At 48.7% G+C, this 26449-nt stretch overlaps 1 protein-coding gene across 1 annotated transcript in view; it reads right to left on the bottom strand.

The window, feature by feature from the left end:
- Positions 1-26449, bottom strand: part of ABI3BP (ABI family member 3 binding protein) — a 292470-nt gene that overhangs the window by 166403 nt on the left and 99618 nt on the right. Inside the window, exon 7 of the mRNA XM_029913250.1 lies at positions 12954-13018. Coding sequence (XP_029769110.1) covers positions 12954-13018 — 65 coding nt within the window. The remainder of the gene's footprint in view (positions 1-12953; positions 13019-26449) is intronic.

Genomic DNA, 26449 nt, shown 5'->3' on the forward strand with positions numbered 1-26449 from the left:
CGGCTTTTTTTTTTTTTTTTTTTTGCTTGGGGAGGCAAAAATGGTAGAGGCAGCCCTGCCAATAGGGATGAATTAATTGTGAATGTGAAGGTGGTCAGGACTTGGGAGGAAGTGATCATGATCTGACAGAATTCAAGCTCCTATGGAAATGAGGACATGAGAACAGCAAAACAAGGACACTAGGCTTCAGAAAGGCAGATTTCAACTGACTCAGAGAAATACAAGACAAAGTCCCATTGAAAGACCTATTAGGAAGAAAAGGAGTCAAAGGGGGTTGGCAGTTCTTAAAAGATGTAATACTAGAAGCTCAACATCAAGCTATTCTGACACAGAGGAAAGATAAGAAGAGCCACAGGAGTCCAATGTGGCTGCACAAGGAGCTTTTTAGCGATCTAAAAACCAAAAGGGATACATACAGGAAATGGAAGGAGGGGCATGTCACCAAGTAAGTATATATGGGAATAGCGCAAACATATAGGGACAAAATCAGGAAACCCAAGGCAAAGAATGAGTTACATCTGGCAAAAAACGTTCGCGAGAACAAGAAGGGGTTTTTCAAATATGGTCAGACAAAAATAGAAATATCAAGAATGGTGTGGGTCCACTGCTCAATGGAGAAGGTAAGCTGGTAACGGAAGATGATAGGCTCAATGCCTACTTTGCTTCAGTCTTCTCATAAAAGATAACATCTGACTGGACGACAAGCAAAGTTACCATAGATAATAAAGGGGAAGGGATGCAGATTGGAATAAGTAAAGAACATGTCAAAGATCTTCTGACCAATGTGAATGAATTCAAATCAGCAGGGCTGGATGCTATTCACCTGAGGTTACTGATGGAATTAGCTGAAGAAATCTCAGAGCCACTGGCAATAATATTTACAAACTCATGGATGACAGGAGAGGTCCTGGAAGACTGGAGAAGGGCTAACATACTGCCCATCTTTAAAAAAGGGGAAAAGGAGGAGCTGGGGAACTATAGACCAGTCAGTCTGACTTCGATACCTGGGAAGCTACTACAGCAATGTATAAAACATTCAATTTTCAAATACCTGGAGGATGAAAGGTAATCACTAGTAGCCAGCATGAATTTACTAAGAACAAATCATGCCAAACCAGCTTGATTTCCTTCTTTGACTGATTTGGGGGATATGGGGAATGTGATTGACATAATACACCTGGACTTCAGCAAGGCTTTTGACACAGCCCCACATGACATTCTAGTAAGTAAGCTGGAGAAATGCAAGAAGTGGATACATAGTTGGTTGAACAACCGCAAACAAAGAGTAACTATTAATGGAATGATATTAGATTGGAGGGAGGTCTCAAGTGGGGTTCCACAGGGATCTCATCTGGGTCCGGTATTGTTTAACATCTTTATTAATGACCTGGATGTAGGTATAGAGAGCATACTGATCAAGTTCGCAGATAACACAAAGCTGGGAAAGGGAGTTGCCAATACTTTGGCAGATAGAGCTAAAATTCAGAGGGATCTTGATAAATTGGACAACTGGGCTATAGACAACAAAATGAAATTCAACAAAGACAGATGTAAGATGCTATATTTAGGGAAGAAAAGCCAAATGCACAAACACAGAATGGGGGGAAATTGGCTAAGCAGCAACACTGCAAAGAAGGATCCAGGAGTTGTGGTGGATCACATCCTCAACATGAGTCAGCAATCTGATACTGTTGCCAAAAAAAGCAAATGCAATTTTAGGTTGCATTAACAGAGGCATAGCATGCAAGTCATAGAAGGTGATAGTACCACTTTACTCAGCGCTGGTTAGGCCTTAGCTATCCAGTTTTTGTCACCAATATATAGAAAGGATTTAGAGAAACTGGAAAGGATCCAGAGGCAAGCGACAGAGATGATCAAAGAGATGTAATGCAAGCCATATGAGTAAAGGCTGAAGGAACTGGGTATGTTTAGTTTGGAAAAGAAGAGATTAAGAGGGTGGGGGTGGGGAGGGTGGGAATATGATACCAGTCTTCAAATACTTCAAAGGCTGCTATAAAAAAGAGATGGAGAAAAGTTGTTGTCTTTTGCCACGGAGGGCAGGACAAGAGGCAATGGGTTCAAACTACAGCACAGCAGATTTAGATTAAATCTCAGGAAAAACTTCCTAACTGTAAGGTCAGTAGGACAATGGAACAGACTGCTTAGGGAGATTGTGGAAGCTCCTTCACTGGAGGCTGGATTAAGAACAGTTACCTACCTTTTCGTAAGTGTTGTTCTTTGAGATGTGTTGCTCATGTCCATTCCATTCTAGGTGTGCGCGCGCCCACATGCACAGTTGTTGGAGATTTCTGCCTTAGCGGTATCTGTAGGGCTGGCTGTGGTGCCCCCTGGAGAGCCGCGCTCATGTGTTGGTATATCAGGCACCACCAGCCCTGCGCCCTCTTGGTTCCTTCTTGCCAGCAATTCCGACAGAGGGGCAGGAGGGTGGCTAATTGAATGGACATGAGCAACACATCTCGAACAACAACAGTTATGAAAAGGTAGGTAACGGTTGTTTCTTCTTTGAGTGCTTGATCAGGTCGATTCCATTTTAGGTGACTCACAAGTAGTATCCACGGAGGTGGGCTCGGAGTTCACAGCTTAGCGGCTTGTAGTACTGCCCTACCGAAGCCAGCATTGTCCCAGGCCTGCTGGGTCAGAGCAAAGTGGGACATAAAGGTATGGACAGAAAACCAGGTGGCCGCTTTAAAGATGTCCTGGATAGGCACATGGGCTAGAAAGGCTGCTAAAAAGGCCTGCGCCCTAGTAGAGTGGGCAGTGACGATCGCTGGGGGTGGCACCTTCGCTTGGTCATAGCAGAAGCGAATGCAGGCAGTGATCTAAAAAGAAATTCTTTGAGTGGATATTGGGCAACCTTTCATCCTGTTGGTCACAGCGACGAATAATTGTGTTGACTTACGGAATGGCTTGGTCCTGTCAATGTAGAAGACCAGCGCCCTCTTGATGTCCAGAGCATGTAGCCTACGCTCCTCCTCCAACTTATGCAGCTTTGGAAAGAAGACCGGTATGAAAATGTCCTGGCTTGAATGAAACTGAGAGACTAACTTGGGAAGAAAAGCCGGATGCGGTCTCAGCTGGACCTTGTCCTTGTAGAAGACCATGTACGGCGTCTCCGAGGTGATTGCCTGAATCTTGGATACTCGGCGGGCCGACGTCACTGCAACCAGGAATGCGACCTTTCAAGAAAGGAGAAGGAGAGAGCAGAAAGCCAGAAGCTCGAAGGGAGGGCCTATAAGCTGCAGCAGCACCAGATTCAAGTTCCACGGTGGGACAGGGTCCCTGACTTGCGGGTAGAGGAGCTCTAGGCCCTTAAGGAATATCCGTGATATCCCGAGCAAAAACTGACCTGCCCTCAAATGGGGCCTGGGGGGTTGGAAGGCTGAGTTCGCTGCTAGATGAACCTGGATCTATGAGAAGGATAAGCCCTGGATCTTAATATGCAGGAGGTAGTCCAAAAGAAGCTGCAGCGAAGCCCGCTCAGGACGAACAACTTTGCCTGCAATCCAGCAGGTGAACCATTTCCACTTAACCAGGTAGTTCACTCTGGCGGAGGGCTTCCTACTTCCCAACAGATGCGCTGAACCTCAGCCGAGCACTGCTGCTCCTGCACATTTAGCCACGCAGCAGCCAGGCCGTCAAATGTAACACTGCCAGGTTGGGATGCAAAAGACGTCCGTGATACTGGGACAGCAGGTCCGACCTGAGCAGTAGCTGGAACGGGGTTGCCACCGAGAGGTCCAGCAGAGTGCTGAACCAGTGCTGAACCAGTGTTGGAGCGGCCACGCCAGCGCTATGAGGATGACTCTTGCCCTCTCCTGTTCGATCTTCGTGAGGACCCTCGGTAGCAACAGCACCAGAGGGAAGGTGCACATCAAAGCCCTCTGACCAAGGGAGCAGAAAGGCGTCTGACAGGGATCCCCTGTCCATGCCCCCGATTGAGCAGAAGATGTGGCATTTCCTTCTGCTGGGACGCGAACAGGTCCACCCAGGGAGTTCCCCACTTGTGGAAGATGGAACTGACCACCTCTGGATGAAGGGACCACTTGTGGAGAGATAAGAATGTCCTGCTGAGGTGATCCGCCAAAGCGATCTTGGTTCCTGGAAGGTGAGCGGCTATGAGATGGATTTTGTGTTGCAGACAGAAGTCCCAGAGCCAGAGGGCTTCCTGGCAGACGACCTGGTTCCACCCTGCCTGTTGATATAGAAGACTGTAGCCATGGTGTCTGTCAGGACCTGAACCACCCTGTCTTGAATTTGAGGTAGAAAGGCTTGGCAGGCTAGTCAAACCACCCTGAGTTCCCTGACATTGATATGCAGCGAGTGATCATGACTGGACCAACGACTTTGAGTGTGGAGAGCGCCCAGGTGGGCTCCCCATCCCAGGTCCGAGGCGTCGGAAACAAGGGTCACTGATGAGGTCAGAGCCACGAGTGAACTCTTTCAACACCGATTTGGGATCTTGATCACCTGGTCCATGCTGTGCCGGTTTGGGACACAGACCGACGCCAACCACACCTGAAGGGGTCTGAGGCAGAGTCGTGCACGCTGCACCACGTAAGTACATGCTGCCATGTGGCCCAACAGTCACAGGCACATGTGGGTGGCAGTGAGCGGGTGGGCCTGCAGGCCCACGATGAGGTCTGCCCTGGCCTGGAACCAAGTCTCGGGGAAGAAGGCCCTGGCCTGAGTGCAGTCGAGGACTGCTCCAATTAATTCCATGCATCGTACTGGGATTAAGGTTGACTTTTTCTCGTTTATTAGCAACCCCAGGTCTCGACAGGTGGAACATACCAGATTGAGATGCCTCTGCACCAGATCCGGAGACTGGCCCCTTATCAACCAGTTGTCGAGGTACGTGTATATTTGGACTCCCCGATGTCGCAGGTAAGCGGCCACTGGTGCTATACACTTTGTGAACACACTCAAGGCTGACAAGAGACCAAAGGGCATTGCCGTTAACTGGAAATGGCACCGGCCCAACATGAAGCAGAGGAAGTGCCAGTGCCCTGGGAAAATGGAAATATGGAAGTGTGCGTCCTTTAAGTCGAGGGCAGCGTACCAGTCTCCCGGATCCGGGGAGGGAATGATGGAGGCTAGGGAGACCATGCGAAACTTCAACTTCTTGAGAGCCTTGTTGAGGCAACGCAGGTCTGGGATGGGTCTGAGGACCCCTTTTGCCTTCGGGATGAGGCAGTAGCGGGAGTAAAATCCTCATCCTTCCATGTTCCAAGCAACCTTTTCCACTGCCCCCAGGTGCAGGAGGTTTTCGACCTCCTGAACAAGGAGTTACTCGTGAGAAAGGTCCCTAAAGAGGAACGGGGAAGGGATGGATGTTCGGCTATAAATTGCAGAGTGTAGCCCAACAAAACTGTATTGAGCACCCAGTGGTCTGAGGTGACATGGGACCAGGCCAACCGGAAAGATCGGAGGTGGTTGAGGAAAGGGAGGATTGGATCCAGTACTTTGGCTGGTGCGCTGTCCTCGTGCACACCCTCAAAATGACTGCTTCTGGCCTCCCTGACTTCTGGGAGGGTCAGGTTGGACAGCCAGGTGGGAAGAGGATGAGTAGTGTCTCTTAGGCCCCTTATCCTTGTCCCAGGAGCCAGATCTGGGAGCCCCCCAGCACCTAGACTGCAATGGAGGAAGCCGCGGTTGGAAAAGCTTCCTGGACTGCTGAGGGGTGTGCTAGCTCAGGGAGCGGAGGATGGCTCAGGAGTCCTCGAGCCAATGGAGCCTAGAGTCAGTCAGCTCAGAAATGAGCCCCGAACCCTCAAATGGGAGGTCCTAGATCGTGGTCTGCATCTCCTGGAACAGCCCAGAAGCCTGCAACCAGGAGCTGCATCTCATGGCCACCACCGAAGCAACCACCCTGGCAGCCGAGTCCGTCACATCCCAGGCATCACCAACATGGCGAACTCTTGGACATGGTCCTGTAGGAGCGCCTCTGTGAACTTATTAAGGGAGTCCCACAGGTTAAAGTTGTAACATGCCAGCAGAGCCTGGTGGTTAGACACCCTAAACTGTAAGCTGGTCGTGGAATGAACTTTCCTGCCAAACAAGTCTAGTCTTTTGGCCTCTATTTTTTGGCGTTCCGCTGGGGTGGCCCTATCTGTCCCTTTTGTTCACCACGGACATGACCAATGAAGCCACGTCGGGATGAGTATACAGACAGTCAAAGCCCTTTGCAGGGACATAGTATTTCTTTTTCATTTTCTTTGACATCGGCGGAATAGAGGAGAGGGTTTGCCACCCTAATTTGGCTATTTTCAGCACGCCTGGGTGGACAGGCAATGCAATCTTAGCCAGTGCGGTGGCCGAAATGACATTGAAGAGGCCATCTGCCTCCTCAGCAACCGCCTCGATCTGCAGGCCAAGATTGTCCACCACCCATTTAGGGAGGCCTTGGTGCTCCTTAAAATCGACCGGAGGGGCTGCTGGTGAGGGATGGCCCGGCTATTGCCTCATCCGAGGACGACGATGACAACTGCACCACCTGTGGGAGGGTGTTGTACCCTTCCTTGTTGGGGGAGGGCTCTGACTGTGGTGCCGGCGGTGCTATGGCCGGCTTGTCCGATGAGGCCAGGAGAATATTGGACCAACACCATCGGCACCCCCCAGGAGTTCCAGTACTGCCACTGGGGGGCCACTGTCCCTGATGCATTGGCACCATGGCTGGTGCTGCCCTGGTCTCCCACGTTGATGGAGAGTCGCCCATTCTCGGCGATGGGCTAAAGTCGCGGTCCAACCCCGACCACTGCCCCTCTGATGACTATGGTGGGGCCACTGAGGCCTGACTCTGTCTGCTGACCCTGGTGGGCGATTGGTGGGGTGATGGTGAGTAGCGCCGCCTGCCCAAGGAACAGTACCGGGGCGAACAAGACTGGTGCCAAGATCCTGAACGACCCCTCCAGGATGGCGACCAACATCAAGGAGATCACCTGAGAGTGACCAGCGCCTGGGCGACCTGTGGCCAAACGTTCACCAGAACCAATGGTATAGAGAATGGCGCCTTGAGTGCAGAGTCTCATGCCTAGTAGGCGGGGATCTCATCGGGGACCTAGGCCTCCTGGCTGGAGAGCTAGGATGCGGTGCTGGGGTCCGAGGTCACGGCAAAGGAGACCTACCCCTGCGGTCTGGTGACCGGAGGGTATTCTGCCAGTCTGTGCTGCTGCTCCCCAGTGGGCTTTGCTCTTTAGCCACCAGGACCGCTTCGGGCACTGAAGGCCCCATGATAGGCTGGGAGCCCCAGCTGCTGCCTGGGGTGGGGGATGGGTCCCTGGCTGAGCTGGGAGGTCCGACCACAGCAGTACCCCCATGAAGCCACAAAGCGGGTGCATGGCCTGACACAAGTCCTTTTCCCGTGGCCCCTCTGTCCTTCAGTGCTGAGGGACTCCGCTTCTTCGGCACCAGTGAGGGGGAGCGGTAGGGTGACCAGACAGCAAGTGTGAAAAATTGGGATGGGGGTGGGAGGTAATAGGAGTCTATATAAGAAAAAGACCCAAAAATCTGGATTGTCCCTATAAAAATTGAGACATCTGGTCACCCTAGAGCAGTGCTGGGCCGAGTCCGGTGCCGGCGGTGCACTGCGCACCAAGGCAGATGTACTAGGCATGGGATCTGCGGTGGAGGGCTCCGACGCAGGGCAAAGAGCAGCCTCCATTAGGAGGGCCCTCAAGTGGATATCCCGCTCCTTCTGGGTCCAAGAGCGAAAGATCTTGCAAATACGACACTTGTCCTTTCTGTGGCTCTCTCCCAGACACTTGAGACAACTGTCGTGGGGATTACTGATTGGCATCGGCCTGCTGCATGTCGAACACAACTTGAAGTCTGGAGAGTGGGGCTTGCCCTGCTTTCATTGGAACTGTATGTATGACTTACGAGTATGATTGACAATCTCAGGGTTACTTTGAATCTACTGCAGTTCCTGGAATCTCAAATATTGCTGTGACAAGCAGAAAAAAGTACAATTTTTGATTGATCAGGAGACCGCAATGGTTCCACTCAGGTGACCATCCAACATCATTTATACTATGTTTCCTAAACATCCTCTCTCTGTATAACATCCTCACGGATCATCTCAGTATCCAAAAGACAATCAATAGATGGAAAATGTGATAGAGGCTAGAGCAGCAGTGTTAGTCATCACGTTTCGAGGCCAACCAGCTGTAAAGTACAGAATTTAAAATACCAATGCATAGCAGCTAGCAAGTAAACCTTTTTAAACTTCTTCTCTACAATGCTGTGAACAAAGGTCAGCTTAGTGAGTCCAGCTGTTGTTACTATGAAACAGACTTGTGTATTCCTATGATTTTTTATTTTTAATTGACAAAAGTCACTGAGATTTATATACTAAAATGACTGTAACCATGAGTCCAGATCCTTACACAAGAAAATAAACAATTTGCTATCACTGTTTGATTTTTAACTGGTGTTGTTCATTGATATGCCAGTCTCTAGTCAAGTCAAAATTGGGGCTTCATTGTGTTAGGCACTGTACCAGACGCATATGATGTCAAGCATGTAAAAGTCCGTGCCTTTAGCTGAAAAAAATTGATAACTGGTCTTTTATTGTTTTAATTTTGAACCCAAAGATATAAGCATATTTTAAAGAATTAGAAATACGTTTAAAAAAGTGAAACAAGGATCCAAATCTGTGCCAGATAAGGTGGCATTTTTTGTGGTGAGAGCACTTCTCTACTAAAAAGTGGCCTGGGATCACCATTCTCATTTTAGCCTGGCCACCAAACAGCCGTCACCCAGTAACAACTGTGATTCAATACCAACCTGGGGTGGACTCAAGGAGAAGTCTACATCATGGTCATTACTGAGGAACTCAAAAGATTTTCTTTGCTTAATGCTCAGTATTTTCCCATTACTAGTGAGCAAGGTTTACCACCAGCACCACTGCTACCGACGTCTGGTCTTTCAGATGCTCACTTGCTAAAGCATCTCTAAAGCTGCTAGTTGTATAACTTTGGGCCCTGCTTCTTCTGACATCTGGATCCCAACCCACTGTCATTTTCATTTAATCAGACCTCCCATGAAGAGCATTGCTTCCTGAAGGATCAGGGCTAAAATCCAGGTGGGCATTGACATAATTCCAGCATTATTTTAAATCAAATCTATTTTTGTCCCTTCTTCCACTACCACTGTTTCATCCTGACATGAGCATCCTTTCTCTGTTGAGTGGTAACAGATGTCCAGGTCCCCACAAGTCAGCTTCCCAACAGAGGGGAAATCAGTGACATAAAGTCTGGGTGTACTCTAAGTGTAACTTGTTTATTTATACAGATTTCAGGTCTGGTGTCTCAGATATTTACACAGCATGCAGGCAATCCAGTCTTTCAGAGTAACTTCAATACCCAGTTCTCAAAGAGCAACTCTGCTCATGACCTGACTCTAGTCAGAGACCAAGACAGGGAGCCTACTGCTTGCACATCCTCTCTTTAAGGACCTCTGCCTCTATACAGGACCATGCACAACAAAAACTAACAACACAGCATGTTCTCCCAAGACTGAACATTTGCTCACATGCTAAGAAAGAGAACTTGGAGGACCACGTGTAACAGCTCTGACAATGCCTACCATAACAGATTCTCTCTCTCTTTCTCTCTGAATCTAAGATAGCAAACCTTTATTTTGAGTTGACAAATATTGATGTACCTTTTACTTCAGGCATTTTAAAGGCATTTTTTCACCACAGTATTTAAGTGCCAAAGTGATACCTACTATTTATATAGAGTTTTACATTATCAAACCACTTTATAATCATGAACTAAATGATGCTCACACCTGTGAGTAAGGCAAATATTATTATTCTCATTTTCCAGACTGAGAAAATAAAACAGAGAGCTTAGGCACTCAGATACTACAGGAATGGAAGCATTTAAAATAATGTAGATAGATAAGAAATAGAAGTGACTAACTCAAGGTGATACAAAAAGTTAGTGATGCAGCCACTGTCAGAAGAGAGGTCTCTTGATTTGTAGTCATATACCCAATGCAACTCTCATCTATTTTTGTCCAAGGTATAAAAGAGTTTATAACAGTACAGCTTTTAGCAGCTGCTGTTTACTTCTTTCTGATGTTCCTATATCCCAAAGCCAGATAAAGTTAATATATATTTTAAAATGGGAGACATTAGAACATTGTTACTTTCCTTATGGCAGCACTGGATTCAATCTGACTGGACAAGCCTTAAGAAAACAGTCATGTTTTCCTTTGGAGATAAATAAGTGACTGACGCTAAAAGCCCTTCCCTGTTGGACAGAGAATCTAGAGGGAACTCCACCTTGCAGCTTGACATTATATAACTCCTGGATTTTAATCAGCTAGAAGAGGAAGGTTTTTTTCTACCTCTCCTTCCTCTCTTCTCTAGCCCCCACCACATTCCCTGCCCCTTGTTTATGAAGGGAAAAGGAATGACTGTCCCTACGATTATTTATTTATTTTCTTCCTTATAACTGCTCCTCACCTAGCCCCAAAACGCAGCCAAACTTGCTGGGTCAACCTGCCAAAAGAAACAAAAGCTGTTTTGTTGAAATGTTGTTGGAAAGAGAGAAGAAAAACTAACTATACACAATGACAGGGTTGCTATATATGAAATGCAGCAATAATGCCTTTGAAAGGCACTCATTACAGAGAAAAATCAGAACCACTCCAAAATGAGACTATTGCTTCTGAACAAAATAAAAACAACTTTTGGCCTAACTCATTAGCAATCTGGCTTTGTAGAAATTGTGCGGTTACATCATTAAAACATACCCCACCTAATGAGTTGTATGACTGTTACTTCAGTTTCCACAGCAGAGAAACAATGTAAATGTGTGAGTGACATAACTGCTAGTTGATCAACATCCTTGTTTTGTTTTGTACCACTGGACTGGGAATGATGGTGTGTGCACATCAGTATTGAATATTTTCATTACAAATCAGTAGTGTGTCTCACAGCAGAGTGACCAGTACAATAACTCCTCACTTAAAGTCATCCCGGTTAACATTGTTTCGTTGTCATGTTGCTGATCAATTAGGGAACATTCTCGTTTAAAGTTGTGTATTGCTCCCTTCTAACGTTGTTTGGCAGCCGCCTGTTTTGTCTACTGCTTGCAGGAAGAGCAGCCCATTCGAGCTAGCTGGTGGGGGCTTGGAACCAGGGTGGACCGGCAGCCCCCTATCAGCTCCCCTAAGTTCCCTGTGCAGCAGCTGCCTGCAGTTCAACTGTGTCTCTCCCCCCACTGCCATGCGCTGCTCCTGCCCTCTGCCTTGGAGCTGCTCCCCGAGACTCCTGCTTGCTGTGCGGGGAGGAGGGAAGGAAAAGGGGGCTAATGTCAGGGTGTCCCCCTCCCCGCGCTCCTGCACCCCGCTTACCCCATCTTCCATAGAGCAGAGGACACACACCAGGGCTCAGGTCAGAGGGAGCTGAGGGAGCTTGCAGAAGCTGTGGTCTCAGCAAGCTGATCTAATGAACAAGGCAGTGTACTTAAAGGGGAAATGCGCATATCTCCCTCCATTCCTGCTGCCTTGTAGAATGAGAGAGTTAACCCTTGAGGGCTCAGCCAATTGCTGTTCATCATTTAGCAGTAAGGGAAATATCCCACCCTCTGACTCCTCCACCTCAACCAAGCTTCACAATCATCATCACTATGTATCAGTATTAAATTGTTTGTATATAACTTATACTCTGTGTGTGTGTGTGTGTGTATATATATATATATATACACACACACACACACACACATACATACACACAGACACACACACAATATACTCTTTTGTCTGGTCAAATTTTTTTCCCTGGGACCTAACCCCCTCATTTACATTAATTCTTATGGGGAAATTGGATTCGCTTAACATCATTTCACTTAAAGTCACATTTTTCAGGAACATAACTACAACGTTAAGTGAGGAGTTACTGTATTTGTAAAATAGGGGATACCACAGAATGTCATAGAAGACAGGGTATTGTTCAACAGTCTTGAGATGCAATGCTTACTTGACATTGTTTTAAAGGTACTAAAGCAAATTTAACTACAAGTTTCCCTCTTTCTGTTTTGTGCCTCCTTTACATTTGTGTCCCAGACATGTCATTTTTAAAAAAAAAATCTGTTTATATGCATATCTATGAACATGTGACATCCACATTTGCTGGCTGCTTTCACAAAGGCCAAATAAAAGATATATGGAAAAATACTAAATACTGATTTTGATTCACATGAAAATTCTGCAAACACACTAGCAGAACAATTTTAACTCCCCTATCTAGCCATCTGTAACGATATTAGGATTTCCTAATTATCTAAATGAGAAAGCTATGAGTCCTTCCCAGCCACTCTGATCCTGTAACCATTACACACAAGCAACTTCCCACGTGAGAAGTCATATTGAATTATATGGGACAACTTACTTGAATATATGCTTGGAATATCAGGCTATAAAACTCTAAGCCCCTTACAATATTTATAGAACACACAGATGGACAGATAGGCTCAATATCATACCAAAGGATACCCAAAAGAAGGCCCTGCACAACCCATCACAAAACAAATCCTTCCCCGTATGCCTCAATTACATCGCCACCACCGCATGAAAAGCACAAGAAAATGTAGGTAGGCCTTGCAGGTCAGCAAACTCAAGCACTGTTGGACCGAGGGGGAAGCAAATTCCAAAGTCTAGATTCACATACTGAAACTTTCAGTTCTGTCCCTTTTAAATCAGGGGGCTGTACGCCTCAGCAGTCAATGCACACATAAAAACATATATTTAAATACAGTGTTTGAATTTTAGATATCAAGTTTTGATTAAGAGGCTTTAATGATTTTCCAATATTACAATCCTGCTGCCACATTCTCCTCATCCCATTTACAGCACCTAAGGGAGAAGAAAAATCTGACATTACAAGGCTACATTGAGAATATTATATTCTTTTTGCATACCTGTGTTTGGATATTAGGTATGACCTTGTAGGTATTCTGGAGCTGTCCATTTTCTTTGTTTTTATCTGCTTTAACAGGAAAGAAATAAACACACAGAACTATTATTCACGTTCTTCAAGATAAAGCAAAATAATAATTACGTTTTTTCCAGATTATTTTTCAATGGCTATGAAGGTAGCGAGAATTGTGCCTTCTGTCAACCTGTCATAGCTTATTTCACTCTGTCTGCAACTGGGTTTTAAAATTCATCTTGAACACCTCTTCTTCCCATATTGTTAATGAGGAAAACAAGGTGTTCTTGTAATTATACCTGACTGGGTGTATGTACAGGAAGAGTGGAAGGAGGGAAAAGGGCAGGGTGAGCTGTTGGAATTTGCTATCATTAAGTATTTTAAATATTATTTATTGGTTGCTGGCTGACACTGTTCTGCTACTGTAAATACAGAGGAGAAACAATCCCTTTTCCTTAGGATCTCAGGGCCAGATTTTAATGGTATTTAGGCACCTACTGGGATTTTCAAAAGCATCTAGATGATTAAATCCCACTGAAATCAGTGAGTGTTAGGCACAGAGATGCTTTTAATAATCTCAGTAGTCACGTATATTCCTTTAAAAATTTGGCCCTTAGGCTCCAAGTCCCCATTCCTCCAAACAGTAACTGCGGCCCAAACCTTCACTTACATGTATAGTCCCTTTGATGCTAGTGAGCCTACACTGAGAATAAAGTTACATGGGATAATGTGTGTGATCAGTATTGGACCCCAAAGAGACGAACAATAGAAAACAACTTCAAACATGCAAAGCAATATAAATTAGGCCTGATCCTCAGAGAGATGCTGAGTTGAACAGTCTAACACAGTAGTAGTGCCCAGTCAGCCCGCACACGCACTCTATGCATCTTCATGCCCCATACTGTGGATATATAGAGCTGTATGAGCAAGCTTCCCTCAGGGCCTTCTCTACCACAAAGTCCTGCAGAGGAAACTCAGAAGCATAGGCGCTGACTTTTGGTTTTGCTGTGGGTGCCTCACACTGATTCCACCCCCCAGAGCCCACCCAGATCCGCCCCCATCCCTGACACTCCCTTCCCTGAGCGCCTCCCACCTGCTGCTCATTCCTTTCTGCCCCCTCTTGCCTTAAGGGCAGTGAGGGGGGAGGTGGCAGAGAGGAGCGAGTGGTGGGGCAGCCCTGCTTAACAGTGAATGGGGGTGCAGGGCCAGCTTCTGAATAGCTGATTGGTGGCCAGCCCCAGGGCTGCCAGAGCAGCAGCCCCGGCCAGCCCCATGGGTGCTAAGCACCCCCTATTTTTTCTCTATGGGTTTTTGAGCCTCTGAGCACCCATGGAATTAGCCCTATGCTCAGTAGCAGAGGGGAAGGAGAGCTCTGCAAATTTCAGAGACTTGGACATCTTGAATAATGTCATAGAAGTAGACTGACATCTTGCAGAATGGTCTAACAGTGTACAGGGAGGTTGAATGTTGACAGACTCATAACACTAGATAATACACCCCAATACTAGAGATCCACCCCAAGAATCTTTTGGGAGAGATTGTGGATCCTTTGGATCTGTCTGCAATTGAAACAAACAGTTGGGGAGACTTGCTGAATCGTTTGGTTGTGTCCAAATAGAAGATTAATGCCCTTCTGACACTGAAGGCATCGAAGACCGCTTCCTGCCTAGTCTGATGTGGTTTCAGGGGGAAAAAAATGGAAGATGACTGGTTTGATTAATATGAAATTCAGAAGACACTTAAGGTTGAAATTTAGGATGTGGTCATAACAAGACTTTTTCCTTGAAAAACATCATAAAGGAGGTGATCTGCCATTAAAATCCCCAGTTTTCCTACCCTTTGGGAAAAAGTGATGGCTATCAAGAAAGCTATTTTCATGGATATGTGAAGCAACAAACATGTAGCTGAAGGCAATTAAGGATGAAGTTCAAGAACCATATAGGGGCAGGTTCCCTAATCTATGGGAAAAGATTCATCTGTCCTTTGAGGAACCTTGACATTTTGGGGTGAGCAAAAATTGAAAAACCTTCCATAGATGAGTGAAAGCCTACTGTAGCAGTCAAAGGAATTCATAACAAGACCTGATCTTTTAAATTCCATCAGGTAGTCCAGGACAGTGGAAAGAGGAGAGAGAACCGGAGAAACTTGTTGACAGGTACACCAATGGTGAAATCTCTTCCCTTTCTGAAGATAAGTACTTTGTGTAGATGCTTTCCTGCTATAGAACAATACTTGTTGAACAGGAAATCTCTATTCCCGAAAACCATCTAAGAACCACCTGGAATCACAGAAGTTCCAGTTTGAGATGAAGTGTCTGACCGGCATCGGGGGCAACAGGTAGCAACTCATCAGAAGTATCAGTGGTGGACAGAAAGTGAGCTGAATCTGGTTAGGATACCAAATCTGTTTCAATCAAGCCAGTGCAAATAAAATGACCTTGTCCTTGTCCTGCTTGATCTTGTTCAGTACCTTCAAGAACAACGATGTTGGTGGGTATGCATAAAAAAGGCCCTTGACCCATGAAATAAGGAAGGCCTCTCCTAGTAATTGAGGCTAGAATTCCCCTCTTAAACAATATTTTTCATCTTTTTGTTGATAGCATGGCAAAGAGATCCATTTCTGGAACATCCCCCCGCACCCCAGGTTAGAAATATGCTGTTTAAGACTTGTGAGGCCAATTCCCATTCGTAATTCTGGGAGAAGTGCCCACTGACATCATTGTCTGTGGCGTTTTGTTTACCCAGGAGGTAAGAAGATGAGATGACTATTTGGTTGGCTCTGCTCCAATTTCAGAGTTTTAATGTTTCGGCACAAGCAAGGGAGAGTGTGCTCTGCCTTGACAATTAATGTAGATTGTGTATTGTCAAGGTCATGACCGTGAGAGATTTGGCTCTGATCAGTGGAAGGAAATGAGTGCAAGCATTCCTGACTGCTCTCAATTCTAGAAGGTTGATGTGAAGAAGATGCTCTTGGGAAGACATTTGCCTTAGATGGTGTGTGACCCTAGATGTGTTCCCCATACAAAGAGGGATGCATCTGATGTTATAACAATCGTAGGAGGAGGTTGAATGAAAGGGACTCCCTCACAGACTTTGGCGGGGTCCTTCCACCAATAATCCAGAACCTGACAGAGAACAGACAACTGCTTGTCTAGACTGCGTGTTCAGTATATAAAGTGTCCTGAGCCATCCCTAGAAGCACTCAAGATGTAACCTGGCACATTGGGTTACAAAGGTACAAGATGATGTACGTCCTAATAGTTGGAGACAATTTCTCGCCAAGATTTGAGGACTTACCTGAACTATTGAAACCTGTTTTTTTAGGTTCGCAAATCTGTCCATAGGTAAGCCCTGGCTATTGCGGCATTAAGAAAAGCTCCTATGAAATCTGTTGTCCTGAGGTCAAAGTGGACTTTTCAAGATGGAGTCAAAGGTCTAAACTGTCAAACAGAGACCTTGTTGTTGACAATAAAACATCTTGGTAAGGTTGGTCCTGAGTAACCAAACATTGAGGTAAGGGAAGACAATAATCCCCAGTCAATGCAAGTGGGCAGCTACGACCACTATAACCTTTAAAAATACCCTTTGGGCAGAGGAGAAGTTGAATGGGAGCACATGGTACTGCGATCATGGCTGAATGTAAAACGAAGAAACCTGTTGTCAGAAAGGTGAACTGAGACATGAAAATACATGCCCTAAAGGTTGAGAGTTGCAAACAAATGTTCAGTATCTAAGGAAGGAATTATACATGCAACTGTCACCATCCTGAATTTCTGTGATTTCACGTAGTTGTTTAGACACCTGAGATCTAATATTGGTTTCCATCCCCAATTCTTATTGAGGACCACAAAGTATTTGGAATAGAAATCCTTTCCCCTGTGCTGGACTAGAACTGGTTATATGGCCCCTCAGCATAGATGAGAGGTGACTTCCTGTCTCAGCAACTGATCACAAGATGGGTCCTCAAAAAAGGGGATAGGAAGTAGGGAAGGGATGATATGGATGTTATAACCTTCAAAACCCCATTTGTCAGATGTTATTCTCTCCCATGCACGTTGGAAATGGGAAAGACAATATTGAAAGTGGGGGGAAGAGATCAGGATAGTGCCGCTGTAGATTCCTGTAGATCAAACCATCAAAACTAGCGTTTGGAAGAAATGGATGGCTGGGATGAGGTAACTATTGCAGTTGATAGCTTCTTCTTCTAGTGCCTACGACTCCGGGGAGGTTGGTTCAGAGGGTTCAAGGAAATTAGAGAAATAAAGATCTCTGAGGTGTCTGAGACCTACTACATTTTCTTTTATTTGCAGGTATATAAATCCCAAGGGATCTAAGTGTGGCCCTCAAATCTTTCAAGGTGTGACACAACTAGCCAGTAGACTCAGAGAACAGCGTGAGACTATCAAAAGGAATGTCCCTGGCAGTACTCTGTACTTCCCTAGGGAAGCCAGACAATTGGAGCCAAGATGCTTGTTGCATCATGATCACAGTGGAAATGGACCAGGTTGCAGTATTGGCTGTATTCCAGGCCTGCAATGGTGTTTTTGCTAAGAGCTGACCTTCATTTATGATGGCCTTAAATTGCTCACGATGCTCTTCTGGTAATTCCTCAGTAAATCTGTTGAGTTTATTGTAATTCATACAGATATACTATGACATCAGCACTTGGTAGTTAGCAATTCTGAATTGCAATATTGCTGAAGAGTAACTCTTGTGACCAAAGAGATCAGCTGCTTCTTGTCCTTGTTGTAAGGGAAAGACTTCCTATGGTATTGTCTACAATGCTCATTAACTGCTTCTGTCACCAAGGACTTCTGTGACAGGTGTGAAAATAAAAACTCCTTGGCTGGAGCATAATATTTTTGTTGGCATGCTTACAAGTAGGGATGCCATAGCTGCAGGCTGTCAGATGCTCTTAGAAGCATCTAGTAAAACCTCATTCATAGTAAAGGCCACACAAGCAGAAGGTAAAGTACAGTAACTCCTCACTTAACGTCCTCCTGCTTAACATTGTTTCGAAGTTACGTTGCTGCTCCATTAGGGAACATGCTCATTTAAAGTTGTGCAACGGTCCCTTATAATGTTGTTTGGCTGACTTTACAAGGGAGCATTGCACAAGTTCCTCTTCTCCGCCTCCTCCCCCTCCCTTCCTCCCAGCGCTTCCCCCGCCGCCAAACAGCTGTTTGGTGGCGCTTAAGAGTTTCTGGGAGGGAGGGAGGGAGGGAAGGAGGAAGGGAGCGAGCAGGGAAGCTGTCCCCCCTCCCCCCCCGGCAGGCAGGGCCACCCAGAACGCAGGGGCTTTAGGGGCTGCAGGGCCCTGGGCTAAGGGGGCCTGCACCTCTAAAGCCTCTTTCGGAATGCGGCCCTGTGAGCATGGGCCAGAGGACTCAGGAGGAGCAGGGGCAGCCGCACAGCCAGCGGTCGGAGAGAAGCGGCTTTGAAGGGGAAAGCGCCGCTTCTCTCCGGCCGGTGGCTGCGCGGCTGCCCCTGCTCCTCCTGAGTCCTCTGGCCCATGCTCACAGGGCCGCATTCCGAAAGGGGCTTTAGAGCTGCAGGCCCCCTTAGCGCAGGGCCCTGCAGCCCCTAAAGCCCCTGCGTTCCGGGTGGCCCTGCCTGCTGTGGGGAGGCGGGGAAGGCAGCTCCCAAAATTGCGGTTCCCAGAATTGCGGCCGTGGGGGTGGTGCCGCGCTGTGCAGAGCCACTTGCACACCCCCTGCACCAAACAGGGGCTGCCCCAGGTAAGTGCTCTGCACCTCCTGCCTGCCCCAGCCCTGAGCGCCCTCCTGCACCCTAACGCCCCCCCAGACCCTGCATCCCCAGCCCTGAGCCCCAGGGGTAAGCCAGGGGCACCTCCCCACCACAATACAGTACAATACTGTACAGTATATAAAGCCTTTTGTCTTCCCTTAAAAAAAATTTCCTTGGAACCTAACCCCCTGCATTTACATTAAATCTTATGGGAAAATTGGATTCGTTTAACATCGTTTCACTTAAAGTTGCATTTTTCAGGAACATAACTACAACGTTAAGTGAGGAGTTACTGTATATAAAATGTCCAGGAGCTTATGATGAAAATCCCAGACCTCCTCTAGACGAACCTGAAATGCATCAACGACATGCTTCATCAGCTCCTGAAATTGTCTAAAATCATCTGCCACTGAAGGTGGTGGAGGCTGTACAGCCTCATCTGGTGATGATGAAGAGATGTTTGTGAGAGGTGTTACCTCATTGTCAGCTCTTGCCTCCTGTTCCTCAAAGGTCTCCTCTAATGGCTCATGTTGCTGAGGTGGTAGTGAAGGATCAGGAGAATCCATCTGTCTGTGCTCCCTCCAAGAGGGATTCAGTACCCTTAAGGATTGTTGGTGATATAGGGCCCAGGGATCCCAATAAGGCCACTGTGGGGGCCCATAGGACACAGGAGGAGGCATTCACCATTGGTCATACCAACTAAATGGGGGTTGAGATCATCTGTTCCCAACAATCAATATCTCAGTACAAGAGTAATATCTCAGAGTAACGGGAGATCCCTAAACTGAACTTTGTGCGTCAGAAGAATCAACCTCAACATATTCCAAAGGAGGTTATAACTGTTCACCCTGGATGGTCTATGTCAGTGAAGCAGGAAGTCTAGATGAAAATTGTGGAGTCAGTGACCCAGAAGATTTCAGTATGGATAATTGTATGGTACTGATAAGTAATGGAGACTCCAGCTCATCTGACACAAAAAGATCCCTTGAATATCTGAACTCCTGCAGTACTCATGGTACGTGAGTGGGAGCAGAGAAAAATCCTATAGAGACTGATGTGGGAAACAAAATAGGGATCTGTCTAGAATGCAGTAGTGTTGCAGACACCGAACTCTTCAAATGTCCATACTCTGACTCAGTCGGTACCAATGTAGTGGTGTGGGATACGGATATAGCTAATGAAGCCACTGAAGAGTCTGATGGTGCAGAATTCTTTGACATGGAATGTCTTCTAGAATGGACATGACCACCCGATGCTGATGAAGTCTTGAATACCAAATCCAGCTTAGTGGAAGAGTGATTTTTAGAGAGAGCCTTGGACAATCTTACGGTATTGGAGAATCTCACCAGTAATCACTCAGAGCTTCAACAGTCTTCCCACTGATACCTTGTTTCAATTGGTGACCAAACATTTTAGTAGGAGATCTAACAATCTTGCTCCTCTTGTGGTACACACAGTCTTACTGTACGGAGCTCTCAGTACCACTGTATCCCTCAAGGTTTTTCAATGACTGAGACCCAGGGTACCTGCAGCTGTATCTCTTGAGGCTCTTGGTGACCAGGATCCTGAGGCAGACAGGCACTAAGTGTGCTCACAAGCCGATGTACAGGGGAGCTCTCAGAGCTCCATCATTAACAATTTACATTTTATTTCCCTGTTTTTATGAGATCTGCTCTTGAAGGAAGAGCAGATCTTACCGTTGGCTGGTATACGGGTGTCTCCCAAGCAATGGAGGCACCGACAGTGTTCATCACTGACTGGGATAGCTTGAAAAAAGTGCTTAAAGCCTGGAGATACTGGTATACCCAAAAAGAGTCAAGGTCCAGAATAACCCCTTAAGCAGGAAAAGAAAAAGGGGGGAAAACTAACAACAATCCCCCAAATTAAATACTACAACTAAACTAAGCTAAGAAAAACTAAGGAAAAAACCTACATTCAACTATGTCTAAGTGAAGCAAGCACACTTGATGCGCTCTCTCAGGCTGAAAGCAGTTGAGAAGGAACTGAGAGCATTTTGCCCACACCACTCTATGCATCCTATGGGGCACAAGAATGTGTAGAGTGCATGTGTGGGACAAACAGGCACGGCTACTGAAAATCTCTGATCAAAGGCACCTGAAATGGAGCACCCATAGGGACACTACTCAAGTACACTTATGCTAATTACTAAACTGATTTGAAACTAGCACTTGAAATTTCTGCACAAACTGACCAATCCACCGACTAGAGGTTCCCCCCACCCGCCAGGGGCTGATCCTCCAAGATGCTGTGGGCCTCCTAAATAGTGCTGAGCACTCAACTCCCACTGATATCAAGCTCTTCAAATTTGCAGGCTGCATGGTCTAGCGTATAGGGCACTTGACCAGGAGTCAGAAGACCTGGTTTCTAGTCTCAGCTCCACCACTTCCTACTTCTATGCCTCTGTTTCCCCTACAACTTTTACTCAGGTTTTTCTATTTAGAATGCAAGGCATTTGTGACAGGGACATTCTGTGTTTGTAGAGCATCTAGAACAATGGTGACCCAATCTCAACTGGAGTCTCAAAGGGTTACTGTAATACTATAAAAATAATGTACATTCTAGTACAGGGGGTCACTGAGATATCTAGTCACAAAAGACCTGATAAAGAACCAAAATGTTTGGTCAGTGCCTCATAAAATGTGTCATCTCCAGGAATTAAAAAAATGTACATGCAATTTTTATCTTTATTGAGATTGTGTTCCCAGGTGACACATGCGCCATTTTCATTAATAATTCCATGACCAGTCTCATGGTCCAAATGTTTCTGCTGAGATTGTACTTCTGTTGGACACTATATGCACAGTATTTGTTTTTTGTCCCTCCACCCCCAAGCAAAAGACGGTTACTCACCGTTGTAACTGTTGTTCTTCGAGATGTGTTGCTCATATCCATTCCAGTTAGGTGTGTGCGCGCCGCGTGCACGATCGTCGGAAGATTTTTACCCTAGCAACACCCGGTGGGTCGGCTGTGGAGCCCCCTAGAGTGGCGCCGTTATGGCGCTGGATATATACCCCAGCCGACCCAGCGCCCCCTCAGTTCCTTCTTGCCGGCTACTCCGACAGTGGGGAAGGGGGGCGGGTTTGGAATGGATATGAGCAACACATCTCGAAGAACAACAGTTACAACGGTGAGTAACCGTCTTTTCTTCTTCGAGTGCTTGCTCATATCCATTCCAGTTAGGTGACTCCCAAGCCCCACCTAGGTGGCGGGGTCGGAGTGAGACATTGCTGTGTGCAGAACCGCTGACCCGAAAGCAGCGTCGTCTCTGGATTGTTGCACCAGCGCATAGTGAGTAGTAAATGTGTGGACCGATGACCACACTGCAGCTCTACAAATGTCCTGGATCGGTACTTGAGCCAGGAAGGCAGTCGAGGAGGCCTGGGCCCTCGTGGAATGAGCGGTGAGGCGTGGCGTCGGTACACCGGCCAGGTCGTAGCAAGCACGAATGCAGGACGTGATCCAAGTGGATAGGCACTGAGAAGAGACCGGTGAGCCTTTCATCCGGTCGGCCACCGCAACGAAGAGTTGCGTCGTCTTCCTAAATGGCTTTGTACGGTCAATATAGAAAGCCAGGGCCCTGCGTACGTCCAAAGAGTGTAAACGCTGGTCTTGACGAGTAGCGTGCGGTTTCGGATGGAAGACCGGGAGGAAAATGTCCTGGTTCACGTGGAAAGGTGACACCACCTTTGGCAGAAAGGCAGGATGGGGGCGAAGCTGCACCTTGTCCTTGTGGAACACCGTGTAAGGGGGCTCGGATGTCAGCGCCCTGAGTTCCGAGACGCGTCGTGCTGAGGTGATGGCTACCAGGAAGGCTGTCTTCCAAGATAAGTACAGGAGCGAGCAGGTAGCCAAAGGTTCAAACGGAGGCCCTGTGAGCCTGGAGAGGACGAGGTTGAGGTCCCACGTTGGAACCGGCTGTCGCTGCTGTGGGTATAGCCGGTCTAAGCCCTTGAGGAATCTAACGACCATCGGGTTCGAGAAGACCGAGGACGTGAGTTCCCCTGGGTGGAAAGCGGAAATAGCGGCGAGGTGAACCCTAATTGAGGATGTCGCCAAGCCTTGCTGTCTGAGGGACAGGAGGTAGTCCAGTATCAAGGGGATAGGAGCCTGCGAGGGAGACGTAGCTCGTTGCTCACACCAGCAGGAGAACCTCTTCCACTTGGCTAAATAAGTGGTCCGCGTAGAGGGCTTTCTACTTCCCAGCAGGACCTGTTGGACGGCTTGCGAGCATTGGCGCTCTGAGCGACTCAACCATGAAGCATCCACGCCGTGAGGTGGAGCGACTGCAGGTCGGGGTGACACAGCCGGCCGTGGTCCTGAGAGATGAGATCCCGACTCAAGGGGAGCGTGATCGGCCTCTGTACTGACAGCTCTAGAAGTGTGGTGTACCAGTGCTGTCTCGGCCAAGCGGGAGCGACCAGAATTACCCGTGCATGGTCCCTGCGGATCTTGAGCAGCACCCTGTGGACCAGCGGGAATGGGGGAAAGGCGTAGAACAGATGGTCTTTCCACGCCATGAGGAAGGCGTCCGACCGAGAGCCCGGGGCTCGTCCGTGTAGGGAGCAGAATGCCTGGCACTTCCTGTTGGCCCGAGATGCGAACAGGTCGATCTGGGGAAACCCCCACCTCTGGAAAACGGAATAGATGATGTCCGGGCGAATCGACCACTCGTGCGTTTGGAAGGACCTGCTGAGACGGTCTGCCAGCGTATTCTGGACTCCAGGCAGGAATGACGCCGTGAGATGTATCGAGTGGGCGATGCAAAAGTCCCACAGGCGAATGGCCTCTTGGCATAGGGGAGATGAGCGGGCTCCGCCTTGCTTGTTGATGTAAAACATGGCCGTGGTGTTGTCGGTGAGAATCAGCACGCAACGGCCCTGTAGGAAGTTGAGGAAAGCCTGACAAGCCAGGCGCACTGCCATCAGCTCTCGGACGTTGATGTGCAGGGCTAGTTGGGACGCCGACCACAGGCCTTGGGTATGATGCTCCCCCAGGTGAGCGCCCCATCCTAGAGATGAAGCGTCCGTAACTAGGTGGAGGGAGGGCTGTGGGGCGTGAAAGGGTACTCCTGCACAGACCGCCGTGCGATCCGTCCACCATGTGAGGGAGGCCAAGACTGCGGTCGGAACCGTGACCACCATGCTCAGGTCGTCTCGATGAGGACGGTAAACCGATGACACCCAAGTCTGCAATGGGCGAAGTCGCAGCCTGGCGTGCCTGGTTACGTAGGTGCACGAGGCCATGTGGCCCAAGAGGGCGAGGCATGACCTTACGGTGGTAGTTGGAAAGGCCCTGAGTCCTTGAATGGCGCTTGAAATGGTATGAAAGCGGCTGTCTGGCAGTATGGCTCGGGCATGTCTGGAGTCCAGGATTGCTCCAATGAACTCTATTCTTTGAGTTGGTATTAGAGTGGACTTCTCTCTGTTGAGTAGAATGCCCAGCTCGTGGAAAGTGCGTGTCACTATGTGGACATGGGCCTGCACTTGGTCTCTGGTGCGGCCGCGTACCAGCCAGTCGTCCAAGTACGGGAACAGCTGTATCCCTTGTCGACGAAGGAAGGCCGCGACGACTGCCAGACACTTTGTGAACACCCTGGGAGCCGAGGACAAGCCGAAGGGAAGGACTGCGAATTGGTAGTGCCCCCTGTTTACTACAAATCGCAGGAAGCGCCTGTGAGGCGGATAAATCGCTATGTGGAAATAAGCGTCCTTCATGTCGAGGGCGGCAAACCAGTCTCCAGGATCCAGTGAAGGGATGATGGTCCCCAATGATACCATGCGGAACTTCAATTTTACTATGAATTTGTTGAGCCCGCGCAAGTCTAAGATGGGCCTTAGACCCCCTTTTGACTTGGGTATCAGGAAGTAGCGGGAGTAAAACCCCCTGCCCCTTAGCTCCGATGGAACCTCCTCTATGGCCCCCATAGCGAGGAGCCCAAAAACCTCCTGTGTAAGGAGTTGCTCGTGAGAAGGGTCCCTGAAGAGGGACGGGGAGGGGGAGTGGGAGGGGGGGGGGCGAGGAAAACTGGAGGGCGTATCCCCTTTCCACCGTGCGAAGGACCCAACGGTCCGAGGTTATACGGGACCAAGCACGGTGGAAGCGGGAGAGGCGGTCCCGGAAAGGGGGAGTCGGATCCTGGGTACCGGTCGTGGTGCCGTCCTCGACCGCACCTTCAAAAGGCTTGTCTAGGCCCTGAAGGTGGCCTAGACTGGCCTTGGTTCTGACCGGGTTGAGGGCCGGTCGACCTTCTCCTACCACCTCGACCCCGCCTCCTAGCAAAGTCCTGTCTTGGACGAGGCGGGGGAGGGTAGAACCGCTGAGGCTGCGGCCTGAAGGGCCTGCGCTGAGGCCCTGGGACATGCATCCCCAGGGAGCGCATCATTGTGCGAGAGTCCTTCAGGTTCTGGAGCCTCGAGTCTGTTTTCTCCGAAAAGAGGCCCTGACCCTCAAACGGTAGATCCTGCAGGGTCTGCTGCAGTTCCGGAGGCAAGCCCGACACCTGGAGCCAGGAGATTCGGCGCATTGCTATCCCCGACGCTAGGGTCCTAGCGGCCGAGTCCGCTATATCGAGGGACGCCTGTAGGGAGGTGCATGCCACCCGCTTGCCCTCCTCTACCAGGGCCCCAAACTCGTCCCTCGAGTCCTGGGGAACCAGTTCTTTAAATTTCCCCATCGAGGACCACATATTGAAGCCGTAGCGGCTCAGTAGCGCCTGCTGGTTCGCTGCCCGCAATTGCAGTCCGCCAGCCGAATACACCTTGCGTCCGAACAAATCGAAGCGCTTAGCGTCCTTCGATTTGGGCGCAGCGGCCTGCTGGCCATGGCGCTCCCGTGCATTCACTGAGGAAACCACCAGTGAGCACGGTTGGGGGTGAATGTACAGATACTCATGATCCTTTGATGGGACAAAGTATTTTCTCTCAACCCCTCTGGCCGTGGGCGGAATAGAGGCCGGGGTCTGCCAGATAGTAGTGGCGTTGGCCTGGATGGTGCGGACCAGCGGTAATGCCACCCTGGATGGAGCATCCGCTGAGATGATCTGCACTATCGGGTCATGGACCTCCGCAACCTCCTCCACCTGAAGGTCCAGATTGCGAGCCATGCGCCGCAGTAGGTCCTGGTGGGCGCGAAGGTCTATCGGGGGCGGCCCGATGGACGACGTGCCCGCTACGGCCTCATCAGGAGAGGACGAGGAAGATGCCCCCGGTGGCAAGGGGTCCAATGGTTGGTCCTGCTCCCGGTGCTCCTGGTGTTGGGCATCTCCTGCCCCCTGGTCAGGGGCCTCGGCAGGTGCGGGCACTGGAGCCTCCCCGTCCCTTGGAGGAGGGCGGGAGATGGTAGACTCCGGGGCCCTGGTGTCCGAACGGCCAGAGCGGGAAGCCGACAGGGGAGCTCCCTGAGCTTGGTGGTAGGCCCAAGGAGTCCAAAAGGACCAATGCGCAGGCCCTTGCATCGGGTCCTCGGTCTCCTGCAGGTGGCCGGGCTCCACCGTCTCAGATGACCGGGACGCCGATCTCGACGGCCACGGCGGTGCCGAACCCGATGCCGTCGGTACCGGATGGTACGGTGCCGATCGGTGCCGACCGTACGGGGACCTGTCCCTGCGTTGTTCCGGCGAACGGTGCCGGGACCTGGACCGGTGCCGATAGTCCCTCCGGTGCCGGGATCCCGATCTGGAACGTGACGACGATCTGGAGGAGGCGCGGTACCGGGAGCG

Source organism: Terrapene carolina, unplaced genomic scaffold, assembly GCF_002925995.2.
Source record: "Terrapene carolina triunguis isolate 2854851 unplaced genomic scaffold, T_m_triunguis-2.0 Scaffold558, whole genome shotgun sequence".
Classification (NCBI taxonomy): Eukaryota; Metazoa; Chordata; order Testudines; family Emydidae; genus Terrapene; species Terrapene triunguis.